This window comes from Petaurus breviceps, unplaced genomic scaffold (assembly GCF_028583685.1).
Source record: "Petaurus breviceps papuanus isolate PSGF00001 unplaced genomic scaffold, PetGlider_PUasm1.0 138, whole genome shotgun sequence".
NCBI classification, from domain to species: Eukaryota; Metazoa; Chordata; class Mammalia; order Diprotodontia; family Petauridae; genus Petaurus; species Petaurus breviceps.
The window spans coordinates 18,499,578-18,510,457 of record NW_027185694.1 but is presented as its reverse complement, the minus strand read 5'-3'; the positions used below and the strand labels follow the sequence as shown (position 1 = coordinate 18,510,457).

General features: G+C 42.8%; 1 protein-coding gene across 1 annotated transcript in view; it reads right to left on the bottom strand.

Annotated features, from left to right (window-relative positions):
- Positions 1 to 4,327: 4,327 nt before the first annotated feature.
- The window catches only part of SRL (sarcalumenin), a 67,687-nt gene continuing 61,134 nt past the window's right edge, over positions 4,328 to 10,880 (bottom strand). The window contains exon 7 of the mRNA XM_069106578.1: positions 4,328 to 9,533. Coding sequence (XP_068962679.1) covers positions 8,722 to 9,533 — 812 coding nt within the window. The 3' untranslated portion in view covers positions 4,328 to 8,721. The remainder of the gene's footprint in view (positions 9,534 to 10,880) is intronic.

Here is a 10,880-nt window from a genome sequence, read left to right as displayed (position 1 = left end):
AAGCTCCTTTAGCTTTTTTTTTTCTTTGTATTACCAAGAACTGGTATAGTGCTTTGCAAATAATATCTGCCTAATAAATATTTGTTGGATTATATTGAATAAATAACTTGGTTTGCTCATAAAATGATCATGTTTATGTATTAAATTTGAAAGTACAGTTTATTTAGATAATAATCCCAAGTTTACTAATTGAATCTCTTCCCAAATGTTCTCAATTTTTATTGTAAATGAAGCCACAGATGAACTTTAAGGAATTGAGAACAGCTGGGCTCTTGGGAGTTTATGCAGTAAGCAGAGACTCAAAAAAAGAAAAAAGGAAAAAGCCTTTAACATGAAGGTAAAAACAAAGCTAAGATCTCCACTGTACCAAGCAGATAATACAGAAAACATTTTCAGACAAGGAGATAGGGGCAGAAGGCAGGAAATAGAAGAACCTTGGGGTGGTCTTTGGGCACTGTTGGAATGGTGGTATCTTTTTTTTTTCAATTAACAAGAATCTCACCTGCCTCAGCTGTCTCTCTAATACCTGCTTCATGACACCCCCTCCCCAAAGAAAACCTCTTGTAGTAAATATGCATGGTTGTGCAAAACAAATTCCTATATTGGCCATTTCAAAAAATGTGTGTTTCATTCAGTACATTTAATACATCTCTTCTCTTGGTGCCTTCCATTTTTTATGTTCTGGGAACACAATTGCTATTAATTTGTATTTCCTTGTACTTCTCTTGTATCAACAAATAAGGTCAATCCAGAGCTTGCCCATGTGGACAAATCCCAAGTCAGAATGAGAAACTTCTGGAAGCCAAGGGACCATTGTCCACTGGGGCCAGGGTGAAGTGATGTGGAACCACTGTGTCATGATGCATGAGTAGAAAGCTGCATAAACCAGCGAAGGTCCAGGGCACTGTAGCTAAGTATAATAGCTAGAATATGTAGGTACCATCCAGCATGGGACTAGATATTCTCCTTTAAGATGAAAAAGACCAAACTTGAATCACCTTATTCTCTGATGTACTATTTCTGAATGTATCTACTTTCTTGGCCCTTTCTTTACAAGAAACTAAAAATCTCATTCTTGGGAGTCTCAGATGTGTGGGGGATGAAGAAGAAATGAAAGAACATGGTTGCTGGTGCCAGGGCACCTGGAGAAATGCAGCTGAAGATAACAAAGGAGGACACATCTGATGACTGAGGAAGCCAAGCAGGACCAGGGAACAAGAAGACCGAGGAAGGCTCAGTGCCTTGAGCTGGGGTTCAGAGATCCAGGGAGCAAAGAAAGTAATGACAAATGAAACCCTGTGGCCTGGGGCAAGGAACTTGTGGGGTGATGCCTACTGCCCTAGGGGCTCAAATATTCACGTGCACCCTCTGGCCTGTGTATCAGCAATGCCATATTCACAATGCCTATAGAGATTACAAATATGCTGATATAATTATCCATCACAAAATACGTCAGGTTTGCCATATGGGGAAATAAACTAGAAAATTTATTAAGATACCAAAAGACTGAATCCCAAAACCAGAAAGTGAAAGCCATCAGAGTAGTTATGACATTGGCACAGGTAGATAAAGTAGAAAGCACCCACATTCTCAAGCCTTTAAAACAGAACAGGCTACTTCAGGCAAAGGTCCTCCTCTCCCCACTCACAGCAACCACCCAGCGTCCGGGAAGCGCGCTCCCAGCAGCTCCGGCCCCTGGCAGTCCTCAGCAGGAGTCCTAACTCAAAAAAAAAGGGCAACCGTAACCGCCGCCAACCGCCAACCGCAGGACCGTTAGCTCGGCTTTTCACTTTCTCTCGCTTTCCGCTTTCTCTTGCTCTGCTATGTCAGCACGTCCATGGGGCATGGGAGATCTTTAAATCCCATAACCCTTACAGCCTGTTAAATAGAGCTTTTGTCATATGGGACTCTATATCATCATACACCCTTCTTTCTGAATTGTCACAAAAGAGACATTCACTTCCTTTATCACTTTGTTTTACTATTTTCATGGACTTGTGAGAGCTGAAGCAAATTCCTGCACTACTGGTGCAGGGCGCAGGGAAAGTACTATAGATTATTTTCTAAAGGAATAGATTTTAGAAATCTTTTGTGGAGAAAGCCAGATAGCCATATACAGATATGGTATTTTAAATATTTTATTCATCATACTAAGCAAAATTCCAAATGGTTTCCATCTTTCCAAAACTTGGGGACGGGAGGAAGTTCTAGAAAAAACCTGTTTCTACTCCAATCTTCTCTGCACCCTCACCTTCTCAACATTTTTCCATATTTTGTTTACTCTAGGCCTTCTAATTGCTACCTAAAGATCTTTTTAAAAAAAATATGTGACCAGCCCCACCCTTCAGGGGCACTTCCCTAAATAAATATTTGCTGAGTGACAGATTTATGTTTAAATAAAATATCTTTAGATATTTACTATCTATGTGACCCTGGACAAGTCACTTCACCCTATTTGCCTCAGTTCCTCATCTGGAAAATGAACTGTAGAAAGAAATGGCAAATCACTCCAGTATCTCTGCCAAGAAAATCCCAAACAGGGTCATGGAAAGTTGGAACATTTTCCCTTCCCTTAATCCCATGTATGTACCAATTCTCCCAATCACCACAAAGACAACCATATACTGCTTAGCCCTCACACGTACCTCACATACATCCATTGCTCACTACTACAGAAACACACACACATAACACTCCCACCTCAACTAGCACATGTGTACTCACGTATAATTCATATACAGCATCACACATGCATATACCTATAGCATCCCTACAGGTGCCCCCAATTGTGCCTGCCTAGCATTTTCTCTGACTAAGAACAGAATTCAATTAGATTTTGCTTTTTCCACTTTGGAGAATGTATTTTCCAGCTTCTTTATTTGTTATTGAAAGAGAGGAGGATTATGCTGAAGGTTCTTGCTGTGTTCCCCAGCTTGGTCTAAGAGGTCTGAGTTTGAGGGAAGTGAACAGTTGTTGAGAATGTTCATGAGACCATAGGTGTTCACAAAACAGCAAAGTCTGGCACAACTTGTGATAGCTAATAAAATTGACACCAACTTTATTCTTTACAGGATTTTAGAGTTGAGAAGGACCAAAGACATCAGGTCCAACATACTGAAGAAACCAAGGCCCAGGGAATGTAAGCATGCCCCACATGTCATAGCTGGTAAGCAACACAGCCAAAATTCAGCACAGATCCTCCCACTCCAAATCCAGTATCTAGTATCTCATGCAATGTATCTTCTGTTTCCTCATATGGAAAGACCTTTGTTACTTGGTAGAGTAGGGTAGAAAGAAGTGTAGTAAGTCAAAGGTGGGACTATTAATTCTGCCAAGATAGTTTGAGAATCATTCCTAGGCATGTGGAAAATGCAAAACTGGAAGGGGTAGCATGAAATTCAAACTGATCTATCCCCTGAGCAAATAGCCAATTAACAAAGGCAATATGGCATTGTGGATATGGGCAGGTGTTGGAGTCAAAGGAACCTGGGCTCATTTTCTGCGTTGGATGCTTCTAGCTATGTGATCATGGGCAAAAATCACTAATTGTTTTGTGCCTTAATTTCTTCAAATGTTAAATGGGGATCATAACACTTCTAGAATCTATGTCATAGGGATGTTGTGAGGGTCAAATGATATGAGGTATGTAGAGTATTTTGCAAATTTTAAATTACTACAATGAATAGTGATTGCAATTATGTTACTAGGCTATTTGTGTTTCTTCCCCAGACCCAGAGTATGGCTCCTACAAGAACCAGAAAAAGCCACAAAAATTCAATTTTCCTTCCTTCCTGAGCTACAGCAGTTTGGATGTGGCCTGCTCACCTACAGCACCAAGGAAACTTAGGACACCCTGAGAAAGTTATCTGTAGCTCCTGATATCCTTTTTCTGTTCTAATCCCACTTTGCTGGTCTTCTACCACATGACTTTAGTGTTCTATTCTTTTCCTATCAAAACAAAGTCTCAGGAAAGGGTCTAAAATTCCCTTTCTAAAGAGGATTTGCCTTTTAAAAAAAGATTGCAGAAACAACCTAGTGGAATGACATTCATTGTAGGCTGAACCAGAGGTAGTTTGTGTGATGGAATGAGCTATTACCTGGAAATTAGGAAACCGGGTCCTCATTCCAGTTCTTCCTCTTCAGGCATGTAACTTAACACTCTCAGCTTCTTTCAGGGAGTAAGAAGAAAGGTATCTGATCAGGGAGGTGGGAGGGAAGGAGGAGACGAGCAGAGACGTACCTAATAGCGCTGAAGATTACCACATATGTCACATGTATTTTTTATATGCTGGTCCTGTGTTTTGGAAAGATAGACACAAGACACGAATGGGTTTGCCAAATAAGTAATTTTATTTAAGTGGCTGTCATACACAATATCTGTAAAATACTATGACTTTACCCCAGTCCATTGTGGATCATAAGATTTAAAGCTTAAAAGGATCTTAGAGATTGTCTAATCCACCCCCCCTCATTTTATAGATGAAGAAACTCAGTCCCCTATAGGTAAAGTGACTTGCCCAAGGTTATACATAGAGCAAGTTGCAGAGCCAGGATTTGAATTCAGGTCCTTTGACCTCAAATTCAATGCTCTTTCCTCTACAGCTTTCTGAGTGTCTCTCTTGGGATGGGGCAAAATGGAATTCTTCCCAAATACCACTGACAAAGGAATTTAGGACTGTGGATCACTGGCTAATTCTTTTAAATCAAATACACTAGTTAAGCCAGACTCTTCATAGTATGGCTTAGGATAGTTACCTCCTGAGGCAGTCAATGGGAAATGATGTTTTTGCATGTTACCACCATAGGCAGGAACTTCTAACTCAGTTGCACACAGTTACCACTAGAAGGGCTTACCTTAGTTATAGGAAGAGTGGGTGACTGCCTAGTGGGTATGATTTGAGGTATTTGGGGCAGGCTCTCTTCCCAGAAGTCTCTTCCCCAACCTGTCACAGTGCCTAAAATTCCACCTTTAGAAATTAATTCCTTTTGGTCTGGAAGGCTTTTTCAAGCAACTAGAATGCAAATGTCCCAAGGAAGTAGAACACCTAAAAAATATCAGCTAACACTCTAATAGAATTATCTAGCAGAAAACAGGGCAAGGAGAATTGTCATACAGAATATGCAACTGAGAAGGTGGAACCAAGAGGGGAGAAGGTAGAGTTGGGGGACAGGGAGCAAGGTGGTAGAGGAGAGGGCAGGGAAGTTTCCTAAATACAAACTGCTGAATTCACAATTCTGCTGAGAGCTGGGCCTATTCACTGACATTTCTACCCAAGCAAACAGGAATAAACAAACCAGATGACCTTTTTCAAAAGGAAATCAATAGCCCTCCTGGACTGTCATCAGAAGATACGAGGTGCTAAGCACCCAGCTAAAGCTTTTTCTTGAATGTAATCAGCATAACAGCATCTAGCTCTGTCTCCCACATACTTCATCTATGTGAAGAAAGGTGACTGCAAATCACAGCCTCTCCATACCTCCTTATCCTGCACAGTTCCCATCATTGTCTTTCTAGAAATCCCCCTCAGAGGATTCACCGAGTGAGCTGGAAGCTTTCCTCTTATTCTTCCATTTGGTTCAATTCCTCTGGTAGCAAGTCAACTAGCTGGTCTTTAGACAAAAATCATATATCGAATAAAACAGATAAATTTTTGTAGATGATCTAAGAACTGTGTGATTCTGTGTCCTACTAACAACCTATGGGATAGGGAGGAAGAGATGCCTTACACATAGTAGTTGCTAAATAAATGTGTGTTATATGGAATTAAATTGAATGAGCATTGCAAAAGGGCAAGATTTGAATAGAAGCTGGGTATCAGGAGGTACTTATGGATTCCTCTAGATCCCAAAACCCAAAGAAGGATTAAAACTTTGTTTAAAGTCCAACATCCTCCTAGAAGAATACCAGGTATCCAACAAGTACTCCATAAATATGTAGTGACTGATTAAATGACCTGATGGAAGAAAGATAGAATACAAACAGAGAATGAAGGAGGAAAAGAACAGGAAAAGAGTGGTATAAAGGGAAAATAAAGGGCAGGAGGTGGGGCCGGGAGAAAGACTTATATAAAAGCACGTGGATCATGTAGCCCTTGGAAGTGTAAATAGTGTAGGGATTTATGACTAGCCTTATTCTACCAAAATAAAAAAGCAACGGTGGCATCCTCATCTATGACAAGGCCCAGACAGTTCTGCCATTGTTTTTTTTGCCTCAACTTCCATAGTGAGTAAAACTGTTATACTGGGAAGTTCCCTGTGAACATAAGCTAGAAAGGAAAATGGCTCATTGAGGAAGGAGGAGGTAAGGATAAAGAAATATGAGAAGGAAATCTAGGGCAAACTCCAAACTTCCTCTTTGTTCTGAGTCACCATTTGTCCTCTAGATGGTCCTAGATGCTGGCCTGTCTGCTTTTTCAGCCGGCTGTATCCATTTGGGGCTGAGCAGGGACCTCTTTGCTGGTCTGCACTCTACTAGGCATTTTTCCTGCCCTTCTTCCACTCTCTTAGCTCCTGCCATCAATTCCAACCTTAAGACTATTGCCTCCAGGTAGATTAATCAGATGGCTTCTGGGGAATTGTGTAGAACCAAGTTCCTAGGGACTTCCGAAATTTATTATTTCCTTTGGAATAGTTTCAACCTCCTTTCCATATCACTATGCCCATACCCACATCCCAGCCCTGGAAAAGCCAAAAGCAATAGCCACTACTGAGACACCCCTTTGTGAATGGGCTGCTCCCACAGTGGCTGTTCTCCCAACCAGACCACTTGTCTGTTCTCTCAGGTCATAGATCTAGAGCTAAAAGGGACCTCAGAGGCCATCCACTCCAACCCCATAATTTCCCAGCTAAAGAAGCTGAGATCCAGGGAAGTGAAATCACTTGCTGAAGGTCACACAGTGGTCAGCGTCTGAGGCAGGATTTGAACCCAGTTTATCTACCTACTGTGCCACATTGCTTCCATTGTTTCACCTTCTCTGCCTTCCCTTTCTGGCCCAGCATAGCTTTTTTCCCCTCCTCTTCCCTCTGGTGTAGGTGAACTCTGGCTTGGAGGCAGGGAAAACCCCATAATCTGCCCCAGTATCAGGGCTGGCCCATTGTTTTCGCAGGATGGTCCACATGACAGGTCCCCAGCATTTCCATGCATCTCTTACCACCCTAAATATTATCTTACCTAAGGGCTTCTTTCTTCTGCTCTGAGAGCTGGCCCTCCTCTCTACCTCAGGCCCTTGATGTCCTTGGGGCCAATCAACCAGGCAGTATTTTCTCAACAAAAAATGTCTGTCTATACATTCTCTACTATATGATTTTGTCCATAATCACACACACATGCACACAGAGATTTATACACACATTTCTATCCATAGCCCATGGCTTTCCCACGTGCACTGTCATATGCTGGCTGTAACTGGACATCAGCATGAAGCTGCTATTGAATGAAGATGAGATGAATGAAGAGCTGGTATTGGTTCTGACTTTGAGTGCTTTCTAAGTCGAAGGAAATCATTCCTAATTCAAGATGTTGGTACATCAGGGGGTGTGGAGGGCAGGACAAAAAAAAGACAGAGAAACTACCACACAGAAGACATCACTCTTCCCCCAAGAGGCCCCAAAGATAAAGCATGGAGTTTGTATCCTCCAAAACTTACAAGAGATAATTACAAAGAAAAGTCCTCAATGGAGAAGGAACATGACCCCTGCCATCCTCTTGGAGGCCTATGGGCCTCAGTTAGCTGTCTCTTCCAAAACATGCAAGGACAAGGACACACTGCAAACCTATTAACCCTCTGAGCTCTACTCATGCCTTCGCTTGACTGGCAGTCCAAAATGGCATGAAACAAACTACTTGCATACACTGAATGCCTATTCTCTCCTTTAGCATGATAGAAAAACTAGGTTTCACAGTGGGCCTGGGCAGTGGGCTATATTGAGAAGCAGTTTATCCCTGAGGAAGGGATGATCTAATCCTCAACTATGCTCGTGAGGTACCCAAAAAATCTGTGAATGAAGGGCCCAAAAGAAGAAGATAACAGGTTCCGGAGTTGGGTTTGAACATGGAATCAATCCTTGTATCAAACTCCTTAAGGGATCAGACCCTGAATGTCCTCCTCCTGCTCACAACCAACCCAAAAGTTGGTTACCAGGTATCTATACTTCCTGATACCAGAAAAAGGATGCTATTCCTTCTGAATTTTAAGACTGATGATAAAAAGGTCAGGATAGAGAAAATAAAACCAGTGTTTGACCTACAAGCCAAGTCCTGGAGTTGGCTTGGGGGGAAGGTTTCTGGTCATGGAGCCCCTTCTCTAGTCCCTATCCTGACTCTCCCCAGTTTTTCAGGAAAAAGAATCTTAATTGCTTCTATTATATTTTAATCCCAACTTTTTTTTCAGTGTATGCAAACTGTCCTCTGACCCCCCAAGTCAGTGCCAAGGGAAAGCAACTATACCCTACTTTATATTTTTTTGCTTTTGCTCATAGGGAAAATGGGGCCTCCTAACTGAAATAGCAAATACAAAAAGGTCTATAATTCACAGTTTCCATTCTCTTTACTAGGCCCTTGCACATTCCCCCACAATTGGCCTCCATTAACTCCAAGCCCTCCACTGTACAATAGCTCTTACCAGTTTGGCTCAAAGGGTTAATAAACCGGGGCTTCTCATACACATAAGACACAAGCTCATTCACCAATAGAAACACAAGAACCAGTTAAACTCCACAGCATTAAGGTTTCCTATAGCGGTTCTTTGGGGTTTCACCACACCCTGTTTTGTCGCAGTTGAGAGCACCTGGATTCTTCCCCAACCCAATGCTTCCCAAGAGACTGGGAAGCTCATGGGTGATGGCCCGTTCAATCTTCTCCAGAAAGCATCCTCCCATGTAGGAGCACTGCTGAGAGAGAAGCTTGAAACTGGAGATGGGATTGATGCCAAAGAAGTCCTTATAGGCCTCACGATTGGGGAGATCAAACTTGCTGACATTGGTCTTTGCCAGAATGGTCTTGAAGATGTAGAACTTGTCTGGATCCTCCACAATGTCCTTGAAGACCAGGTCCCCATCACTAAAGAAGGTCATTTTGTCCTTGTAGGTCTGTAAGTATCGATCGACTAAGAGAGCGTGGATGCGCACGCGGATGGCGTGCTGGCGGATGAAGGCAATCTTGTTCTCCATCCTGTTCTCAATCACCTGGTTCAGATCTTCCAGAAGGGAGATCTCTTCTTTAAGGAACAGCTCACGGTGAGTGTCAGGCTTGTAGTCTTGGGGCCAAAAAGAGCTGACGTAAACTCTCGGAGGCTCTGTGACGTTAATTAGAGGGGCCAGGCTCCAGAAGAGGGCCCCGTAGACCCGCATGAGCATCTGCGTGGCCAGGTTGTCAGCTTTGTTCAGTATTATCCTGATTTGGGACTCACGGCCTTTGAGCTGGCGGAAGAGCATCTCCAGCTCCAGACCCACATCCAGCTTTGTTGGATCAAAGACAACAAAGATGAGATCAGCTCTGTCAATGAACCACTGGCACACATCATTAAAGGGGTAACCTTTGGAAGAAAGGGGCAGAAGGTAAGACTAAGCTAGCATTCTCCCCAGCACCTGGAACCTCCCCGTCACACTGATCTAGAGAAATAAGAGCACGTAGCATCCTTTAGGTTCCTCAACAGCTTTGTACCAACTTAAATGCACGTCTTTCATGCCATCAGCTTTTGTCCTCTAGTGGGTGGAGCCCAGAACCTCTTCCAGCTTTGACCAAGCACCCAAGTCTCCAATAGAGCGTTCATCCTAAGTTAAGGGGGTCCAAGCTTCAAATAAGCTGTCCCTCTAGGCTCTAGGTTGACTAATTAAATGGATTTATTGGGAGGTGAATTTTATTTTTACACAAAGATCTTTCTGGTCTCTGAACATGCAGCAGGGTGGAGAGAGCATGGGCAATGAGTTTGATGTGGTAGGTAGGAGCTGGGGACCTAAAAGAAGATGGCTTTGTCCTCTCACCTGCACAATGTCAGCACCCTTACATCACTTGAGTATTATGAATTACACTCAGTGGGGAGAAGTGCATCACCTAATCACTTATTCCCACAAGTACCACATTCAGAAACTCATTTTACATCTGCCTGTGATCCCTGGTTGTGGTGCGACTATAGTAAACTTCCTTGCCATTAGTCTAGGGTTTGCCCAGCCTTCTGATCCCCAACTCCACTCTAGAGATCAGTTCAGTTCTGGGAATATACACAAGCATTTGTACTAAGGCAAACCCATTGGGGAGAAGGAAGGTTTAAGAATGGAGAAGAGTGTCTCATCTTGAGTAATCCCTTCAATTCCAGTCCCTGGTTGAACAAAGGCCAAGTTGAGAAGGTCACATGAATAGTGGATAGAGCACTGGCCTTTGAGTCAGGAAGATCTAAGTTCAAATCCTGCCTCTAACATTTTCTAGCTGTGTGACCATGGACAAGTCACTTGACCTCTCTAGGTCTCAGCTTCTTTATCTATAAAAAGAAAGGGTTATACTAGATAACATCTAAGGCCCCTTCCATCTCCACATCTATGCCCCTATAAATGCACTCAGATAGGGAACTATAGTCTGCTTTAAGAACCTGACTTCTCAATTGCTATTCCAGGTCCAGACTGAATCTCTAGGGCTCACTTTATATTAGATCAGTACCTCCAAAGCCTAGCATAGACTGACTTAGAACCAGCATAGCCCTAGAGTGCAGGAGCAGGGTCACTCCCTCTGTAGTCTGGGCTAATGATGAGACACACATCATCTTCCAGTTCAGCAATTGCCATGGGGTTCACCAGATGACACAGAGAGACAGTGTGACCTAGAGGTCTTGGAGTCAGGAAAACTCCATCTTTGTCTAACCTTGGGCAAGTCTGTTGACCTCTCTGGC